Source organism: Emys orbicularis, chromosome 21 (assembly GCF_028017835.1).
Source record: "Emys orbicularis isolate rEmyOrb1 chromosome 21, rEmyOrb1.hap1, whole genome shotgun sequence".
NCBI lineage: Eukaryota > Metazoa > Chordata > Testudines > Emydidae > Emys > Emys orbicularis.
The window spans coordinates 7721832-7742987 of NC_088703.1; the positions used below are offsets into that span (position 1 = coordinate 7721832).

The following is a 21156-nucleotide window of genomic DNA, read 5'->3' on the forward strand; positions in this document are numbered from 1 at the left end:
TGCCACCATGATGTCCTCGGCGCGGGGTACCGTGCTTTCTGACAGGTCTGTGCCACTCTCAGACTTCAGGTCCTCACCGCGCTGCCGTAGCCTCCTCGCCTGATTTCTCAGCATCTGCCTCTGGGAAAGGTGGATGATAAGGTGCGAGGTGTTCACAATGGCCATAACTGCAGCGATGGTCGCAGCGGGCTCCATGCTCGCAGTGCTGTGGCGTCCGCGCTGTCACTGACCAGAAAAGTGCGCGAACTGATTTCCCGCCGGCGCTTTCAGGGAGGGAGGGTGGGAGTGACGGTCGGATGACGACAGTTACCCAAAAGCACCCTCGACACATTTTTTTACCCAGAAGGCATTGGCGGCTCAACCCAGAATTCCAATGGGCAGCGGGGACTGCGGGAACTGTGGGATAGCTGCCCACAGTGCACTGCTTCCAATGTCGACGCTTGCCCCGTTAGTGTGGACTCACAAAGTCGAATTACTGTCCTTAGTGTGGACACACACGTTCGACTTTGTAATATCGATTCCACATATTCGATTTAAGTAAAATCGAACTACTCTCGTAGTGTAGACATACGCTTAGACCCCAGTCCTGGGGGTTCCCTCCATTTCCCCAGCCAGCTCCAAACTGAAAACCCCCTCCTGCAGTCTCCCTCAGCCTCCCCCCAGCTCCTGCCCGAGCCTTTGTCCAGTTTCCCGGGCAAAGGTGTCACCTGGCCCCACCCCCCTCCTGGCTCAGGTTACAGGCTCAGGTATTGTCCATCAAGTAAAGTCACCCCCTGCTATCCCATCTGCAATGCAGACAGTCCCAGTAAAACTAGATGACATTCCCAGGTCAATCCGCCCCGCTCCCTACGGCATCACACCCTGACATCCCGCCCCTCCTCAGGGCACTTGGTCAGCTCCCTCCCCAGCACCCCTCCACTCCTTGGGATACAGGATCAGATCCTTCCCCAGCGCCACTTCCCTCCTCGGGACACATGATCCACTCCCTCCTCATAATCCCTCCCCGCCTCATAGAACAGGGTCTACTCCCTCCCCAGCACCCCTCCTCTCCTTGGGGCGCAGGGTCAGCTCCCTCTCCAGCGCCCCTCCACTCCTCAGGTCTCAGGGTCAGCTCCCACCCCTGCGCCCCGCCCCTCCCCTCCTCAGGGTACAAGTTCCTCTCCCTCCACAACACCCCTCCTCAAGACACAGGGTCTGTGATTGCTCTCTATAAGTGTATCAGAGGGATAAATACCAGGGAGGGAGAGGAATTATTTAAGCCCAGTGCCAATGTGGACACAAGAACAAATGGATATAAACTGGCCATCAGGAAGTTTAGAGTTGAAATTAGATGAAGGTTTCTAACCATCAGAGGAGTGAAGTTCTGGAACAGCCTTCCAAGGGGAGCAGTGGGGGCAAAAGACATATCTGGCTTCAAGACTAAGCTTGATAAGTTTATGGAGGGGATGGTATGATTGGATAGCCTAATTTGGGCAATTAATTGATCTTTGACTATTAGCGGTAAATATGCCCAATGGCTTGTGATGGGATGTTAGATGGGGTGGGATCTGAGTTACTACAGAGAATTCTTTCCTGGGTTTCTGGCTGGTGAGTCTTGCTCACATGCTCAGGATTTAGCTGATCACCATATTTGGGGTCGGGAAGGAATTTTCCTCCAGGGCAGATTGGCAGAGGCCCCGGGAGGTTTTCACCTTCCTCTGCAGCATGGGGCACGGGTCACTTGCTGGATGATTCTCTGCACCTTAAGGTCTTTAAACCATGCTTTGAGGACTTCAACAGCTCAGACACAGGTTAGGGGTTTGTTACAGGAGTGGGTGGGTGAGATTCTGTGGCCTGCGTTGTGCAGGAGGTCAGACTAGACGATCATAATGGTCCCTTCTGACCGTAAAGTCTATGATTCTATGATTCTATGATACTCCCTCCCCAGTGCCCCTCCCCTTCTCGGGCCACAGGGTCAGACCCTTCCCTGGTGTCCCTTTCCTCCTCGGGGCACAGAGTCAGTTCCCTCTCCAGCGCCCCTCCCCTCTGTTATGTAAAGCCTCCGCTCAATCCAGTAGAATGCAATTGTAAGATCTGTAACTTTGCAGTCATTGCTAGTATGATCATTAAGTTCTGTAACCTTTTGCAAACTTTGTAACTTTAGTTATTGTTAGCATAGCCTTTTAAGTTTTGTAACTTTCGCAAGCTTTGTGACCTTTTCAGTTACCATTTGTATGAACCTTCCAACTTTGCAATATTCCATCACCCGATCAGAGAGAATGGGAGTGTGTGTAGGAGATAAGGGAGTATGAACAAGGGAGTATATGTGGGACTGGGCCGAGAGGAACCCCAAGGAGAAAAGAGCCCGGAGCCAGGAGCCAGGTGTGTCTGATGTAATCTGCCCTAAGAAGGCAATCATGGGGTGCTGTAAAGAAAAGAAGAACCTGATATGCATAAAAGAAACAAGGTCTGGGAATGCTTCTCAGTGACGGACACAGAAGGAAAACTCAGTGTACGTGACAAATCCCTCCCCAGCACTCCTACCGTCCTCGGGACACAGGGTCAGCTCCCTCCCCAGTGCACCTCCCCTCCTCGGGGCACAGAGTCAGCTCCCTCCTTAGCATCTCTCCCATCCTAGGGGTGCAGGGTCACCTCCTTCCCCTGTGCCCTGCTCCTCCTCAGGGCACAGGGTGAGCTCCCTCTGCAGCAACCCTCCTCTCCATGGGGCACAGGGTCAGCTCTCTCCCCAGTGCCCTCCTGTCCTCAGGGTACAGGGTCCTTTCCCTCCCCAGCACCCCTCTCCTCCTTGGGTCTCAGGGTCAGCTCCCTCCCCTGTACTCCGCTCCTCCTCGTGGCAAAGGGTCCACTCCCTCCTCAGAACCCCTCCCCTCCTTGGGGCACAGGGTTCTCACCATCCCCGGCGTGCCCCTCCTCAGGGCACATGGTCAGATCCTTCCCCAGCACCCCTCCCCACCTGAGGGCACAGGATCAGCTCCCTTTCCAATGCCCTTCCCCTTGTCAAGGCGCAGGGTCCATTCTCTCCCCAGCACTCCCCCTCCTAGGGCCCAGGGTCCACTCCCTCCCCAGTGCCCCCCCCAGACCTGTGGAGGTCGGGAGCTGCAGAGGGTGCCATGAAGGGGAGGAAAGGGTTCTCAGACACATGGTACCCCCTTCCCTGACTGTAGGGCCCCAACCACTCCCTCAGGTTGGGCAGGGGAGCTGTGGACAGGGGAACAATGGGGAACCCTCGGGAGGAGGAGCTGCCTCATCTGCACCAGAACAAAAAGAGGATGCCCCTCCAGCCCCCAACTCCAGGACACATGGTCACAGCCCAGAGATGCTGGGAGAGGTTACATTGGCCCGGTGTTGGCAGGGAAACCAGCCAGTCATGAGGGAACAGGGACAACTGCTGAGAGCAGGGGGCTGGGAGCCAGGACTCCTGGGTTCTATCCCCAGCCCTGGGAGAGACTGACTGTGGGTACGTCTTCACTACCCGCCGTATCGGCAGGTAGCAATCGATTTATCCGGGATCGATATATCGCGTCTCATTAAGATGCGATATATCGATCCCCGAACGCGCTCACCGTCGACTCCGGAACTCCACCAGAGCGAGCGGCGGTAGCACAGTCGACGGGGGAGCCGTGGCCGTCGATCCCGCGCCATGTGGACCCCAGGTAATTCGATCTTAGATACTTCGACTTCAGCTACGCTAATTGTAGGGTTACCATACGTCCTCTTTTTCCCGGACATGTCCGGCTTTTCGGCACTCAAACCCCCGTCCGGGGGGAATTGCCAAAAAGCCGAACATGTCCGGGAAAATGGCGGCTCTGCTCCTCCCCTGACTCTTCGGCTCTGTTTAAGAGCCGAGCTGCCCGAGCGCTATGGGCTTCAGGCAGCCCCCTTGCCTCCGGACCCCAGCCGCCGGCCGGGCACTTCCCCTCCCGGGCTCCGGCGGCTGGGGTCCGGAGGCATGGGGGCTGCCCGAAGCCGGTAGCGCTCGGGCAGCCCGGCTCTTAAACAGAGCCGAAGAGTCAGGGGAGGAGCAGAGCCTCCAGCCGCGGCTGCTCTGCTCCTCCCCGACTCTTCGGCTCTGTTTAAGAGCCGAGCTGCCCGAGCGCTATGGGCTTCTGGCAGCCCCCTTGCCTCCGGACCCCAGCCGCTGGGCGGGCACTTCCCCGCCCGGGCTCCGGCAGCACAGGGTCCGGAGGCATGGGGGCTGCCCGAAGCCGGTAGCGCTGGGGCAGCCCGGCTCTTAAACAGAGCCGAAGAGTCAGCGGAGGAGCAGAGCCTCCGTGGCTCTGCTCCTCCCCTGACTCTTCAGCTCTGTTTAAGAGTCGGGCATGGGGGCTGCCCGAAGCCGGTAGCGCTCGGGCAGCCCGGCTCTTAAACAGAGCCGGGCTGCCCGAGCGCTACCGGCTTCGGGCAGCCCCCATGCCTCCGGACCCTGTGCCGCCGGATCCCGGGAGGGGAAGTGCCCAGCCGAGGGTGCAGGGTCCGGAGGCAAGGGGGCTGCCCGAAGCCCAAGTGCTACCGGCTTCACGGTTTGCCGGGCAGCCTCCAGACCCTGCGCCCCCGGCTGGGCGCTTCCCCTCCCGGGCTCCAGCTGTGCTGGGCAAGCGCCGGCCGGGGGCGCAGGGTCTGGGGGCTGCCTGGCAAACCGTGAAGCCGGTAGCGCTCGGGCAGCCCTTTCCCCGTGGCTGGGAGTGGGAGGGAGGAGGGGGCGGAGTTAGGGTGGGGAAGGGGTGGAGTTGGGGCGGGGCTGGGGGTGGGGAAATGGGCGGGGCCAGGGCCCGTGGAGGGTCCTCTTTTTTTATTTAATAGATATGGTAACCCTACTAATTGTGTAACTGAAGTTGCGTATCTTAGATCGATCCCCCCCCCCCCCAGTGTAGACCAGCCCTGTGATGAGTGGGCTGTGTGTGCTGTCATGCAGACTGTTGCCATCTACTGGCCGAAGCCGGGACTCCCAAAGCCTGCAGGAGCTCGCTGTCTCTGGGCCAGTTCTGGAGGCAGCACCTTCCTTCCTTAGGGCATTGCTGTGCCTGGCCACTCCGGACCCCTCTGCCCACAGCTCTCGGGAACTGGGCTGCTCCCAGTGCGCCAAGCTGTGAACCGGCTGGGGTGAGGCCTGTGCTGGGTGGTGGGTGAGGCCTGGGCCCACCTGTGCAGCGCTGAGCGCTTGGCGGATGCAGGCAGACACGGGGCAGTCGGTCATCCAGCGGATTCAGCTCTTTATTCGCATCTGCTCAACTTGGGATGGCGTGTGGCACACGGGGCTCTCCCCCTCCCAGCTCCTGCCTGTCCATGCAGCACGGACCCCATCCGGGGAGACAGTCGTGTATCTGCACCCGAGGGGGGGGTGCAGCCCCACCCCAGCGATGTCGGTTTATCAGGGACAGCTCCCTTGGCCGCAGTTGGAGCAACGGCCAGGAGACCCGTGCTCTGACCCGTGCTCCGAGCGGGGCCTGCCAGGGTGAGCTGCCCCACTGCTAGTGAAATGCGAGCCCCGGTCCATGCCAGCTTTGTGCTGCAGCCCACAGAGTGTGGCTCACAGTGGGAGGGGAATGCCCTGGGCACCTGCATTCATCCCTGAAATGGGAATCCCCCCGGGCACTCACAGAGCCATGCCCCTGCACAGCCGACAGCCATCCCAGGCTGGGCGGGCAGGGCCGGGGAGCCTGGCAGCAGAGAGGAAGGGCCTGGCGGCATGGGGGATGCACTGAAAGCTCGGGGGCGGGGGGAATCAATGGGAGGCGGTGGAGGAGCTGTGGCCGGCTCAGTTCTCCTGTGGGAATAAGAGAGCATGGGTGGTTAGGGAGCACTGCCCATGGCCTCGGGCGAGGGATACAGGGAGTGCCAGGCACCTCACCCAACTGCGTGCTTCTGCCAGCCCCAGCCTCACCCCTTCACTGACACAGCCAGTGCTTACAGCCACTCCCTGCCGGGACCCAGGAGTCCTGGCTCCCAGCCCCCCTGCTAGCCACCTGGATCCCACTCCCCTCCCAGAGCTGGGATAGAACCCAGGGTCCAGGCTCCCAGCCCCCCTGCTCTAGCCCCCTGGACCGCAGTCCCCTCCCAGAGCTGGGCTAGAACCCAGAAGTTGTGGGGCTCCCTGTATCTCCCTCTCCCTGGGTGTGGGCATGCACCTGGCAGACCACGCTGATGTCCTCCCGGTGGGTGCAGTTGTGGTAGCTCCAGAAGCGGTGGGCACAGTTCTGCAAGGTCTCCTCGGCGCCTTTGCAGTGGATGTCGTCCAGCCAGATTTTCCCCGTACCCTGGCCAAAGCGGGGCCGGTCCTGCAGCTTTGGGGCCAGTGGTTTGGCTGAGCCACAGCCCAGTTCCCGGCAGACCACTTGGGCGTTGGACACCGACCAATCGTCGTCACACACGGTGCCCCACAGCCCATCATACCGCACCTCCAGCCGCCCGGAGCACTTGCCTGGGCCATCCGCCAGCCGCAGTGCGAAGGGCTCTGCGAGGAAGTGGGGGGGTCAGCTGGGTCGGTGCCCCAGTACATGCTGGAAAGGCACGGCCTGGCTGGTGGAGGTGGCTTGCCCGGCACTGACCCCCACATCGCAGGGGCGCCAGTGCTGTGCTGTCTGTGCCCTGTGTGCCCAACCAGGAGGGGCAGCTGTTGCCAGGCTCAGCTGGGGCCATGGCACACCCTGCCTGACCTGGGCCTCTGGCAGGGGGTGAGGGCCTGGTGCCAGCGCTGCTTTCTCACCTTGGCACATGACTCCGGGGGCTAGATTAAGTGTGAAGACACCATGGGTTGGCAGACTTGGCAGCTTCTTGCTGAGAATTGCAGGGGAAGGAAGGGGTGTTGGCAGGGGACCAAAAGCTGGGGTTTCTGCTCCCTTTGAGCTAAGATAATGTAGATGGCAGATCCCAGTTCTGAGTGAGACTGCAGCACAGGGAGAAACCAGAGCTGCTGGGAGAAAAAGGTGACGCCATTTTCCCAGGGGAACGTGCTCCATTGCAATGAGTCACAGCTCACATAGGGCAGCTCCTAGTGCCTTGCTCCCGTTTGCTCCCATTGTGTGCTTGAACCCATAGGACATTGGGACCAATACCAGGGTGGATCCGGACGCCTGGCTCCCCATCCTGTCCCTTGTCCTTAAGCTCGTTCTCTTCCCCATTACCCCTTGCTCCCATTTCCACTCAGCAACATGTGCATTAAACACCCAGAGCTTCCCGTTGGCCATGTCGTCACCTCAGGCAGCCCCCTTGCTCCAGTTGCATGCTGGGATCTGCGCTCGGCCAGACTCCTCGCTCCTATTGCATGCTGCAACCTAACTTCAGGCAGGTGCCTTAATACCATTGCACTCTGGGACCTGTGCTTTGGCAGGTGACTCTCCAAAGGGCGGCTGTGGTCACCTCTGATCAGGCCCCAGCTGTGATGCCAGGGGGGTTGGGATCCTGGCCTGGGCTCTGGCAAAGGGCAGTACCCTTGGGGCCAGAGATACATACCTGAGGAGGAACCTGGGGAGAGAGAAGGGGGAAACTGTCAGGAGCAGAGAGAGGCCCATGCACCCCAAAGCCTCCCGGTCCCAAAGCACCTGCAGGAAAGTGGGGCCGGGTGGGGCAGAGTCCAGAGCAGTTAGAGCCAGACACAGCAGTGACACGTGCTGGGACCCAGGGGAACGGGGGAGCCACAGGAGGCCCAGGCCGGCTGCCCATCAGCTGCTCTGCCCTACTCCTCACCCTGGTGCACAGTTCAGCCCCCTGAGGGCACTGCCTGGCCCCACCAGCACACAGACTGAGACCCTCTCCCTGTGGGGGGACTCGGCAGGGCAGGGCTCAGCCACATCCCCTGTTGAGGGGGCAAACAGGCAAGCTCATTGTTGTCCCACCAGGGAGCAAGGGGACATGACAGGGAACAGAGCCCAGGCCCTGCTTGTCCCACCCTCCAGACCTGTCAGGTCCCCTCCCCGCTCCCCGGGCAGACTGTGCAGTGCTCACCCAGCAAGGCCGCTCAATCAGAACTGAGCACCCAACCCTGGGACCCCAGACATCCTCCCATCCCTCCCTTAGGGTCAGGGCTCCCCAGGCTGGCTCACCTTCACAGCGGGCTCCCGCATCCTCATAATTCTGGCAGAGGTCCCCTGGATCCGTGTATGGGCAACTCCCCAGCGCCGCCTCTGTCCCCTGGCACTCCACATTCGTCATCAGGACAGGGTCTGACTTCGGGCCCGGGCCGAACAATTTACCACTCAGCGCTTCCACGGCCGGCCCACAGCCCAGCTGCCTGCACACCACGGCCACGTCGCTCAGGTCCCAGCCGTCATCACACACGGTGCCCCAGGGCCCGTCCAGACGCACCTCCACCCGCCCTGCGCAGCGGTGGGGGCCACCTACCAGCCTCACCTCTGGCAAAGCAAACACAGCTGCTGGGACGCCAGCTCTGGGGCTGCGCGGGGAGACCCCAGGGGCTGCAGGGACTGAAGGCCCAGCTCAGCGCGAGGCATTGCTAGCGCGTGCAGAACAGGGCAGAATGGGCTTTCCTGCAATACTAACCCTGCGCCCTTCTCCCGCCACATGCTGCACAGACAGGTCACTGAGCCCAGGAAATAATGTAGCAGCAGTGCTCCTGCTTTACAGAAGGGAAACTGAGGCACCGAGACAGGAAGTGACTTACCCCAGGTCACATAGTGTGCCTTGGCAGAGCAGGGAATAGAACCTGCTACCCCACCCCACTCCACTCCACTCCACTCCGTGGCCAGAGACAGGGACAGAACCTGGCCCCCTCCCCCTGCTATAATCATCGGACATCAGGACCAAGACAAGAGTGGATCCGGACTCCTGGCTCCCCATCGTGTCCCTTATCCATAAGCTCGTTCTCCTCCCCATTACTCCTTGCTCCCATTTCCACTCAGCAGCATGTGCATTAAACACCCAGAGCTTCCCATTGGCCACGTGGTCACTAGGGAAAGATGGGTGGTCTCCCCTCGAGATCACCCGCCCGCCTGCAGAGCACACGGCTCCTGGGGAGACAGGGTAGTGCCCCTGCTGCGGGGCCAGGACTGGCAGCTGGAGGGGAGAAACCCTGGCTCCCTTGAGCAAGGTGGGCGTGTCCCTACCTGCCCCCCTCATTTGCATACAGGGCACTCTGCCCCCCAGGTGGGCTGGTTAGACTGCCCAGCTCCCTTCCTACCTCATTTGCACGCACACTGGGAGGGCCATCGTGTGCCCTGTGCTGCCCAGCCTGGACAGTCTTCATGCGCCAGGCTCACAGCACATGGTCCGTGCGCTGTGTGACGGCAGGGATGCAATGGGGGCCCGGGTCAGTGTGACAACAAGGGGGTACCCCATGGAGAGAGGGGCCACCCTGACCTGGAGGACAGGGGCTAGATTGAGTGTGAACACACAAGGGGCTGATAGAACTGACAGCTTCTTGTTCAGAGTTGTAGAGGAAGGAAGGGGTGTTGGTAGGGGACCAATAGCTGTGGTTTCTGATCCCTTTGATCTAACATAATGTGACTTGTAGATCCCAGTATTGAGTGAGATAGCAGCACAGGGAGAAACCAGAATTGCCAGGAGAAAAAAGTGATGCTATTTTCCCCGGGGAATGTGTTCTATTGTAATGAGTCACAGCTCATACAGGGTAGCTTCTAGGACCCTGATACAGTTTGCTCCCATTGTGTGCTTGAAACCATAGGACATTGGGACCAAGACAAGGGTGGATCCAGACTCCTGGCTCCCCATCCTGTCCCTTATCCATAAGCTCGTTCTCCTCCCCATTACCCCTTGCTCCCATTTCCACTCAGCAGCACGTGCATTAAACACCCAGAGCTTCCCGTTGGCCATGTTGGTCATGTCGTCACTGCCCTCAGGCAGCCCCCTTGATCTCATTGCATGCTGGGATCTGAGCTTGGCCAACCTCCTCACTCCTATTGCATGCTGGGACCTAACTTCAGGCAGGTGCCTTAATACCGTTGCACTCTGGGACCTGTGCTTGGCAGCTGACTCTCCAAAGGGCAGCCGTGGTCACCTCTGCTCAGGCCCCAGCTGTGATGCCAGGGGGGTTGGGATCCTGGCCCGGGCTCTGGCAAAGGGCAGCACCCTGGGGACCAGAAATACATACCTGAGGAGGCACCTGGGGAGAGACAAGGGGGAAATTGTCAGGAGCAGAGAGGGGCCCGTGCACCCCAAAGCCTCCCGGTCCCAAGGCACCTGCAGGAAAGTGGCGCCGGGTGGGGCAGAGTCCAGAGCAGTTAGAGCCAGACACAGCAGTGACACGTGCTGGGACCCAGGGAAATGGGGGAGCCACAGGAGGCCCAGGCCGGCTGCCCATCGGCTGCTCTTCCTTTCTCCTCTCCCTGGTACACAGATCAGCCCCCTGAGGGCACTGCCTGGCCCCACCAGCACACACAGACTGAGGCCCTCCCCCTGTGGGGGGACTCGGCAGGGCAGGGCTCAGCCACATCCCCTGTTGAGGGGGGAAACAGGCGAGTTCATTGTACCCCCACCAGGGAGCAAGGGGACATGACAGGGAGCAGAGCCCAGGCCCTGCTTGTCCCACCCTCCAGACATGTCAGGTCCCCTCCCCGCTCCACGGGCAGACTGTGCAGTGCTCACCCAGCAAGGCCGCTCAATCAGAACTGAGCACCCCACCCTGGGACCCCAGGCATCCTCCCAGCCCTCCCTTAGGGCCAGGGCTCCCCAGGCCGGCTCACCTTGGCAACGGGCCCCTGCGTCCTCATCATGCTGGCAGAGGTCCTCTGGATCCATGTACGAGCAGTTCCCCAGCGCCGCCTCTGTCCCCTGGCACTGCACGTCCATCATCAGGACAGGCTCTGACTCGTTGCCCGGGCCGAACACTTTACTAAGCGCTTCCACGGCCGGCCCACAGCCCAGCTGCCTGCACACCACGGCCACGTCGTTCAGGTCCCAGCCGTCGTCACACACGGTGCCCCAGCGCCCGTCCAGACGCACCTCCACCCGCCCGGCGCAGCGGTGGGGGCCACCTACCAGCCTCACGTCTGGCAAAGCAAACCCAGCTGCTGGGACGCCAGCTCTGGGGCTGCGCGGGGAGACCCCAGGGGCTGCAGGGACTGAAGGCCCAGCTCAGCGCGAGGCATTGCCAGCAAGTGCAGAACAGGGCAGAATGGGCTTTCCCAAGACACTAACCCTGGGCCCTTCTCCCGCACCTCCCACCCGCCACATGCTGCACAGACAGGTCACTGAGCCCAGGAAATGGCGCAGCATCAGTGCCCCTGCTTGTCAGAAGGAAAACTGAGGCATAAAGACAGGAGGTGACTTACCCCAGGTCACACAGTGAGCCTTGTGAAGAGCAGGGAATAGAACCTGCCACCCCACATCACTCCCTGGCTAGAGACAGGGACAGAACCTGGCCCCCTCCTATAACTATCAGACATCGGGACCAAGACAAGAGTGTATCCGGACTCCTACCTCCCCATCCTGTCCCTTATCCATAAGCTCGTTCTCCTCCCCATTACCCCTTGCTCCCTTTTCCACTCTGCAGCATGTGGATTAAACACCCAGAGCTTCCCGTTGGCCACGTGGTCACTAGGGAAAGATGGGTAGTGTCCCCTTGAGCCCGCCCGCCCGCAGAGCACACGGCACCTGGGGAGACAGGGTAGTGCCCCTGCTGCGGGGCCAGGACTGGCAGCTGGAGGGGAGAGACCCTGGCTCCCTTGAGCAAGGTGGGCGTACATTTGCATACAGGGCACTCTGCCCCCCAGGTGGGCTGGTTAGACTGCGCAGCTCCCTTCCTACCTCTGCATGCACACTGGGAGGGCCATTGTGTGCCCTGTGCTGCCCAGCCTGGACAGTCTTCATGCACCAGGCTCACAGCACATGGTCCGCGCGCTGTGTGAGGGCAGGGATGCAATGGGGGCCCGGGTCAGTGTGACAACAAGGGGGTACCCCTTGGAGAGAGGGGCCACCCTGACCTGGAGGACGGGGGGCTAGATTGAGTGTGAACACACAAGGGAGCTGAGTTTTTTTTTTTTTTTTGCTACGAGTTGTAGGGGAAGTAAGGGGTGTCGGGGCAGGGGACGGTGATAAATAGCTGGGGTTTTTATTTCCCTTGATCTAATACAATGTGGCTGGCAGATCCCAGTGTTGAATGAGACGGCAGCGCAGGGAGAAACCAGAGCTGGGGGTGGCGGGGGGGAAAGGGTGATGCCACGTTCCCAGGGGAATGTGCTCCATTGCAATGAGTCACAGCTCACATAGGGGCAGCTTTTAGTGCCTTGCTCCTGTTGTGTGCTTGGACCCAGGCAGCCGCCTTGCTCCTGCTGCATGCTGGGATCTGCACTCAGGCAGCCACCTCACTCCCGTTGCATGCTGGGATCTGCGCTCGGTCAGTCTCCTCACTCCTGTTGCATTCTACGACCTAACCTGCCTTAATACCGTTGCACTCTGGGACCTGTGCTTGGGCAGCTGACTCTCCAAAGGGCGGCCATGGTCACCTCTGCTCAGGCCCCAGCCGTGATGCCAGGGGGGTTGGGATTCTGACCTGGGCTCTGGCAAAGGGCAGCCCCCTGGGTGCCAGACATACATACCTGAGGAGGCACCTGGGGAGAGACAAGGGGGAAACTGTCAGGAAGAAAGAGGGGCTCATGCACCCCAAAGCCTCCCAGCCCCGAGGCACCTGCAGGAAAGTGGCGCCGGGTGGGGCAGAGTCCAGAGCAGTTAGAGCCAGACGCAGCAGTGACACGTGCTGGGACCCAGGGGAATGGGGGAGTCCCAGGAGGCCCAGGCCGGCTGCCCATCGGCTGCTCTTCCCTTCTCCTCTCCCTGGTGCACAGACCAGCCCCCTGAGGGCACTGCCTGGCCCCACCAGCACACAGACTGAGGCCCTCTCCCTTGTTGGGGGACTCGGCAGGGCAGGGCTCAGCCACATCCCCTGGTGGGGGGAGAACAGGCGAGCTCATTTTACCCCCACCAGAGATACACCCGTGATGCAGGGGCTGCCCATGGACTGGTCACAAGATCGTTTCCTGGCACCACGGCACTGGGCTCAGTGCATGTCCCAGGGCTGGGAGGAGGAGGGCAGGGGAGTGACCCTGCGGTCAATAGTGTTGCCTGCAAATGAACCCGCTGATGTGGCAATGGATGGCCAGTGCTGCAGGGAGCAGGGCAGGAGCTCAGTGAGGGGCACTCTCCCTGTACAGGCAGTGCTGGCCCCAGTGCTGGCCCAGCTCTGGGAGGGGAGTGGGGTGTAGTGGTTAGAGCAGGGGGGCTGGGAGTTGGGACTCCTGGGTTCTATCCCCGGCTCTGGGAGGGCAGTAGGGTCTGGTGGTTAGAACAGGGGGGCTGAGAGTTGGGACTGCTGGGTTCTAGCTCTGGCTCTAGCAGGGGAGTAAGTGGGAACCGCTGGCTAGAGCAGGGGGGCTGGGAGCAGGGACCTCAAGGCACCTCCCCACTCCATGACTGTCCTGAGTCCCATGGCTCTGGCCCAACTTTCTGACTGCTTCCCCTTCTGACTGCCCGGAATCTCTGCAGCCGGCTCCACTTCCTTCTCTGGCTGAGCTGGCGCTTTGGGTCCGAGGGGGGCTCCCTCCATGTGGCAGCTGAGGGAGGGGGGAGCCTGACCCAATAGGGACCCTATGCCGAGGGGCTGGGCACTTCCAACCACCACCTGCTTGCAGGCACCTTAGAAGACAGCTTTGGGGGAGGGATCCAGCTGGGAGATGGGTTGATCAGAAGGAGGTCGCTCCCCCAGCCTGGCTGTCCCCCACCTCCTGGGACCCCGAGACCCCCTGGGATACACTTGGCCTGTCGTTGGCCTGAGCTTGAGGGAGATGTCCTGACAGACCAGGCCTGGGCGAGGGACCTACCAACAGCACCAGCTCCACCGGCCCCAACGCGGGAGGTGAGTCGGGTTCCTGCTGCCACCCCCCTCACTCCCCAGCCCCCTCCTGCCCACAGTTCCCAGATGCCCTGCCTGGCTTGACAGCCCCCTCCTGCTGGCAGTTCCCGGGGCCTTTGCGCTCAGGGGAGCTGGTGTTAATGCCCAGGAGTAACGAGGTTTTGAGCAGGTGGTGACCTGCTGGGGTAGCCAGCTGCTCCCCAAGCTCTGTCACGGAGGACGCGCCATGAACCGATCTCCCTGGCGTAGAGCTGCCCAGCCCAGGGCAGAGATGCTGGAGCCCCTGCTGGCCGGGTTCCTGGCATGGTCAGGCCGTTAGGGTGTCTGCCATGTGGTGCAGAGCCACCCCCTGCTCGGCCCTTGCAGCCCCAGCACACACCCTGAGAGGGGCCCGCTGCTTCGAAACCAGGCCATGCAGAACCTAGGCATCTCCCACCCGGCAGGGTGAGCTCTTGGGAAGGGCAGCAGGGGCAGGGAGCTCCCCTCCCCCCCATGACAGGTGCTGCCCCACCCAGCTGCAGGGTGGGGCTCCTGTTCATTTAGCCCTGGGGGCAGCATCCTGCTGGGGCTTCTGCATGTCTTTGTCCCTGGGCAGAGCCCAGGGGTGGGGTGGGGGGTGCAGTGTGCAGGGGATCGGGGGAAGCGCCCAGGGGTTGGTGAGTGTGTGTGCGGAGCTCAGGGGATGGGGTGCGGTGCCCAGGGGATCGGGGGGTAGTGCCCAGGGGCTGGGGGGAAGAGCCCAGAGGTTGGTGGGCGGGTGCAGAACTCAGGGGATGGGGGGCAAAACTGCAGGGGTTGGTGGGGGCTGGGGCACAGAGCCCAGGGAATGAGGTGAGGTGCAGTGCCCAGGAGATGGGGCACAGAGCCCAGGGGATGGGGGGGAAGAACCCAGAGGTTGCTGGGGGGTGCAGAGCCCAGGGGATGGGGTGGGGTACAGAGCCCAGGAGATGGGGTGGGGTGCAGAGCCCAGGGGGTGGGGCACAGAGCCCAGGAGATGGGGTGGGAGGAGCCAGGGCAGCGGTTCACCCTTCATATTGCAGCCCATCACCCAAAGCCTCACCCAGCCCCGGGGGAAGGGGATGATGAAGTGGGAATTTTCTGTGTTATTTTTACGACTCCTGTGTGTGCCTCAGGTTCCCTCTGTGGTTTGAACCACTAGCCAGTGGGGGCACAGGGGTTAACGCTGCTCTTGGAGCTCAGCGGAAGCAAGGCCCCTTGCTGGCTGGATGGCGTGACTGGGTCGCTAAAGAACTGAAACCGACCCAAATCAGCAGAGGGTCCAGAGAGCCAAGGGAAGCCCCAGCGCTGATCACGGGACACTCGTGTCTCCCTGGCCTGCTGTGAACTCAGCACGGCCCTGCCTGGCGCCAAAGGGCTGAGTGGGGCAGGCGGTGGCTAAGAGCTGCCTTTGGGGAGATGCTCCGGGCTCACCTGGGATTGGAAAGGACACCGAGTGCTCAAGCCTGGACAATGGCTTAGCCCTGCCTCTCCGTGCCAGCCCCCGGCTGCGGGATGCTGCAGCCAGGTGACTATTAGCCCTGCTCTCTATGCCAAGGCTGCTGGTGTGGCTGGGAGGGCTCCCTCGGCCAGGTGCCCTGGAGGGGCCCAGTACAAGCCTCCCGCAGGTTGGGCTGGGCTCATGCAGGGCGCCGCGGGGAGAGACGGGGCTGTTGGTGCCGAGGGCACGGCCCTGCCCCTGGGGACGGGTGTGGAGGCCTCAGGGCCCAGCACATTAAAGGGGTCACTCCCAGGAGACTGGTGACCTGGACCAGACCCTGTGGCTCCACAATGGGCAGACGGGCAAACTGGGCAGCCAGGCCGAGGGGGCCGGCCAGTTACACAGAGCACGGACCCCGGGGGCCCTGCACTGCGGAGCACCCCGTGCTGGGGCTATGGGGGTTACAGGCCACTGACCAGTGCGAACAGGCTCCCCAGAACAGACAGACAAGCAGATGCCGCAGATCCAGCTCCTTCCTCTTTACTGGGGGCTGGGCTCAGACTGACGCCTGCAGCCCGGAGCTCGGTGCCAATGTAGGGGCAGACGGGCATGATCTCGGGGTGGATCCCACAGAGCTCTGCAATGGAGGTGGGGGGGCAGTGCAGGCTGGGGGTGTCTGTCTCTGAGCGCTGACTCAGACAGGAGAGCTGGGTCTGTGCTGAAAGCTTCCCAGCCCGATCCCTGCACCACCCACAGTGACGTGATGGATACAAGTTACCTGTGCACACAACACCGGCATCTTCTCCATGGGTACAGTTACTGTCTCCCCAAGGCCGAGCCCTGCAATCAGAGAGGGCAACTTCTGTCCCTGTGCAGTTGACGTCATCCAGCCAGATACGGTCTGACCCTCGCCCAAATCGAGCCCCTCCTGGGGCTGATAACGCCGTCCCACAGCCCAGCTGCCTGCACACGACTCCAGCATCCTGTAAGTCCCAGCTGTCATCGCACACGGTTCCCCACCTCTGGTTGTGAAGTACCTCGACCCTCCCAGTGCAGCGACTCCTGCTGTTCGCCAGTCGGATCTGAGCCACTTCTGAGATGCCAGCGTCTGCAAACACCCAAGGGAATAAACACTCAGGAAGGTTCCTGTGCATCTGATCTCTCAAGTCGCTGCGAAACGTAGCGCCTCCTGCCAATGGATCTGACCGGTCTCTGCACACAGCCACTGCCTGTCAAGAGCTCCCCACCACTGACCAGGCTAATCACTTGGGCAATGTTGAAGTTTGTCCACTCCCCCACCCCCAGCTAACTGTCACCTAGTTAGGCAGACTGGACGGCACTCTGACCTACTGCTCCCACTAGAGCACTTAAAAAGATCACCCCCTGCACTGCTGGCAGGAACCTCCTGGGGAGCAGATTTACACCCTCACTCCTGGCGCTGGTATTCGCTCCAGTGCGATACTGTGCAGTGCTGCAGGGCAGATGCTGGCATAAGCATCTTGGTGACTGGGAGCTGAACACAGTCACCCGTGTCATTAGCAGTTGCCTTAGCCTGACATCAGCATCCAATTTACAAGTGTTGGCTCCATAGCTCCCTGAAAACGTCACCCAGAGTCCATCCCCCTTAGAACTGCCTGGAGCGCAGGGACGCCTGGCAGGAACCTGCTGCGCACCAGGCTGACAATGGTTCTGACCAGGGCAGAGGCAATGCACACTCCCTACAAGCAGATCGGCCCCTCCTGAAGCAAACACCTGCCCCTGCGGTTCCTGCTGACTTGCCACATCTGACTTGGCAACATCGTTTTGTGGCAGCCATTGCTGCACTCCTGTCTAGTGCTCCCAGCCCAGTACCAGTCTCAGATGAATGATGGCAGAGCTGGGCTGACAGCTGTGTCCCCACAGAGGGGCGGCAACTCTGGGATAGAGATACTGGCGTGCTGATGGATTTTCAGAAGGGAAAAAAACAGTAGGAGAGCACTTCAATCTCTCTGGTCACTCAATAACAGACTTAAAAGTGGCCATTCTTCAACAAAAAAACTTCAAAAACAGACCGAAACGAGAAACTGTAGAACTGGAATTAATTTGCAAACTGGACACCATCAATTTAGGCCTGAATAAAGACTGGGAGTGTCTGGATCACTACAAAAAGTAATTTTCCCTCTGTTAATATTCACCCCTTCTTGTCAACTGTTGATAATTGGCCACTTCCACCTTGATTGAATTGACCTCGTTACCACTAACCCCCCATTTAGAAAGGCAACTCCCATCATTTCATGTGCTGTAATATATATACTGCCTACTGTATTTTTCACTCCATGCATCTGATAAAGTGGGTTTTAGCCCACGAAAGCTTATACCCAAATAAATTTGTTAGTCTCTAAGGTGCCACAAGGACTCCTCATTGTTTTTCCTTTTATTAAAAAGTTTCTTTTCTGCACTGAGACTTTGGGCTTGCAAGAGGGGAAACTTTGCCTCGTAGCAGCACCCAGGGCGTGGTGTGTAATTGTCCCAGGTTACTGGGTGGATGCTCAAGCCGGATCTGTGTTATATTGCTGGAAAGGAACCTGGCCCTGGCCGCTTTCGATGCCACTGGCAGAAGGGTTACATAGATATTGACTTGTGACATACACAAGAGAAGAAGACTCCCCCCACTGACATGCAGCCACTTCTGGGGTAGGACAGGCCAGCTGAGAAACAGGACAGGGGCATATGTAGGCTGTGTAGGACAGGAAGTGAGGAAGAATTGCGTCTCCTGTGTCCAGCTCTTGGGGAAGTTACAGGTTCAGGACTAATTCCCTGAAATGCAAATCCGCTGGAACACAGTGCTTAGGAACCGGACTCCAGAAATTGGCCCTGGATTTTTAGTTTGAGTGAGTGGTTGCAGGCTCCATTGACACCAAATCCAACCAGTGGAAGCTGCAGTTACCCAGGTCCCCAATGTGCCGCAGAGGAGTCTGGCCCAGAGATAACTAGACGCCAACTGGCAGAGGGCACAGGGATCCCTAGAGTTATACAGGGATCCCCTGGGTGAGATGTATGCACAATAGCTCACCAAAGGTGGTATGTGAGGTCTCTACCAAGAGACAGCAGCCCACTGGTCACCCTAACGGGGGCAAGATGTTTGGATGGGACATAGTTGAAGAGAGATGTAAAATACAGAATATGAGGCTCCAGAAGTGTGGAAGTGAAGCTTGTCACCTGCGCCATGGCAATCCCTTCGGCTGAGCCAATCAGCACATAGAACAAAGCACAGCCATGGAGACAGGCTATATTCATTGTCTGGGCCTAGTGGGGACCTGAGAATTTACAAAGACAAAGGACCCTCAGCACAAGTCTCTGAAGGGAGACCTCCTCTGGGAAGAGACAATGGTCTGTACCTACAAAGAAAGAGGAGAGGGGACAAGAGCTCCCTTTCACCCAGGAGGCGGCTGACAGCGTTTGTCTCAGGAACAGGAGATCACAGCCAAGCCTGGAGTAAAACCCTGGAAGGACTGTGGGGTGAGCGTTGCTCTCCCAGACAGAAAAGTGTCTTGTTCAATGAGTCTAGGCTCTAGTCAGTGTGAAATGATTTTATTGGCCATGGAACCATTTCTTTCCAACCCTTCTCCTTGCTACCCCTCGAATCTCTACACTCTGTGAAATCACTTGTCCTTGGTGTGACTATGAAGAGATCTAGGGCTGTGTGTTGATCGGGGCAGAGATGGGAGGTGGAACTGGTCACCTTGCAACCCTGTTCCTTTGGGAGCAGCAGATCTGTGACTGCTGTGAATGCCCAGCGGGACATGGACTGGGTGCTACAGGGGGACGCTCGGAGGGCTGAAGGTTGAATTGTGCTTATTGCCAACCTAGAGAGAGGTCACTCCCCTCCCCAAGGCCTAGAGGGTACAGTTTATGTGGCCTGTGGCCGAGGGAGTCAGTGAGCTTCCCCCCAGCGGGCACAGACAAGGCTTCCTCATGCTAGGGGCCCATGGCTCCGCACTGGGGCATCAGGGCCAGCAAAACTGCAAATGGAGAGCGCCCACTACTGACACCCCTCTACCTACAGTACAGGCCCTTAGCACCATGCTGGGGCACTGGGGTCAGTGCTGACTCAGACAGGATACTTGTGGAACATGGACCTGAACAAGTTCATGACTTTCCCTTCCCTGAGGATGGAAATAAAAGAAAATTCTCTGCTCAGCCACATCGTCACGTCGTCACTGCCCTCAGGCAGCCCCCTTGCTCCCATTGCATGCTGGGATCTGCGCTCGGCCAACCTCCACTCTCCTATGGCATGCTGAAACCTAACTTCAAACAGGTGCCTTAATACCATTGCACTCTGGGACCTGTGCTTGGGCAGGTGACTCTCCAAAGGGTGGCTGTGGTCACCTCTGCTCAGGCCCCAGCTGTGATGCCAGGGGGGTTGGGATTCTGGCCCGGGCTCTGGCAAAGGGCAGCACCCTGGGGGCCAGAGATACATACCTGAGGAGGCACCTGGGGAGAGAGAAGGGGGAAACTGTCAGGAGCAGAGAGAGGCCTGTGCACCCCAAAGCTTCCTGGTCCCAAGGCACCAGCAGGAAAGTGGGGCCAGGTGGGGCAGAGTCCAGAGCAGTTAGAGCCAGACACAGCAGACACATGCTGGGACCCAGAGGAATGGGGGAGTCCCACGAGGCCCAGGCTGGCTGCCCATCAGCTGCTCTGCCCTGCTCTTCTCCCAGGTGCACAGACCAGCCCCCTGAGGGCACTGCCTGGCCCCACTAGCACACAGACTGAGGCACTCTCCCCAGGAGCGCCGCCAGCTTTTCTGCCGCCCTAGGGTGGCAGAAGGTCCCGCCCCAAAATCCCGCCCCCCACAGAGGCGGCGGAAGGTCCCGCCGCCGAAATACCGCCGCGGTCGCCGCCCCCCAAATTGCAGCGCCCTAGGCAACCACCTAGGTCGCCTAATGGGTTGCGCAGGCCCTGCCTCTCCCTGTGGGGGGACTCGGCAGGGCAGGGCTCAGCCACATCCCCTGTCGAGGGGGGAAACAGGCGAGCTCATTGTACCCCCACCAGGGAGCAAGGCCCAGGCCCTGCTTGTCCCACCCTCCGGACATGTCAGGTCCCCTCCCCGCTCCCCGGGCAGACTGTGCAGTGCTCACCCAGCAAGGCCACTCAGTCAGAACTGAGTACCCCACCCTGGGACCCCAGACATCCTCCCATCCCTCCCTTAGGACCAGGACTTTCCAGGCCAGCTCACCTTGGCAACGGGCCCCTGCGTCCTCATCATGCTGGCAGAGGTCTCCTGGATCCGTGTATGGGCAACTCCCCAGCGCCGCCTCTGTCCCCTGGCACTCCACATTCGTCATCAGGACAGGGTCTGACTTGACGCCCGGGCCAAACACTTTACCACTCAGCGCTTCCATGGCCGTCCCACAGTCCAGCTGCCTACACACCACGGCCACATCGCTCAGGCCCCAGTCGTCGTCACACACGGTGCCCCAGCGCCCGTCCAGACGCACCTCCACCCGCCCTGCGCAGCGGTGGGGGCCATCTACCAGCCTCACGTCTGGCAAGGCAAACGCAGCTGCTGAGACGCCTGCTCCAGGGCTGCGTGGGGAGACCCCAGGGGCTGCAGGGACTGAAGGCCCAGCTCAGCGCGAGGCATTGCCAGCGAGTGCAGAACAGGGCAGAATGGGCTTTTCCATGACACTAACCCTGGGCTCTTCTCTCGCACCTCCCACCCGCCACATGCTGCACAGACAGGTCACTGAGCCCCAGGAAATGGCGCAGCATCAGTGCCCCTGCTTTACAGAGAGGAAACTGAGGCACGGAGACAGGAAGTGACTTACCCCAGGTCACACAGTGAGCCTTTTGCAGAGTAGGGAATAGAACCTGCCCCCCCTCCCTACTCCCTAGCCAGAGACAGGGACAGAACCTGGCC

At 60.2% G+C, this 21156-nt stretch overlaps 1 protein-coding gene across 1 annotated transcript in view; it reads right to left on the reverse strand.

The window, feature by feature from the left end:
• LOC135892872 (deleted in malignant brain tumors 1 protein-like) overlaps positions 1–21156 on the reverse strand; it is a 246121-nt gene that overhangs the window by 150960 nt on the left and 74005 nt on the right. The window contains exons 8-13 of the mRNA XM_065420642.1: positions 16018–16365; positions 10656–10961; positions 10064–10075; positions 8040–8312; positions 7450–7461; positions 6124–6451 (exon numbers count right to left, since the gene is read on the reverse strand). Coding sequence (XP_065276714.1) covers positions 6124–6451; positions 7450–7461; positions 8040–8312; positions 10064–10075; positions 10656–10961; positions 16018–16365 — 1279 coding nt within the window. The remainder of the gene's footprint in view (positions 1–6123; positions 6452–7449; positions 7462–8039; positions 8313–10063; positions 10076–10655; positions 10962–16017; positions 16366–21156) is intronic.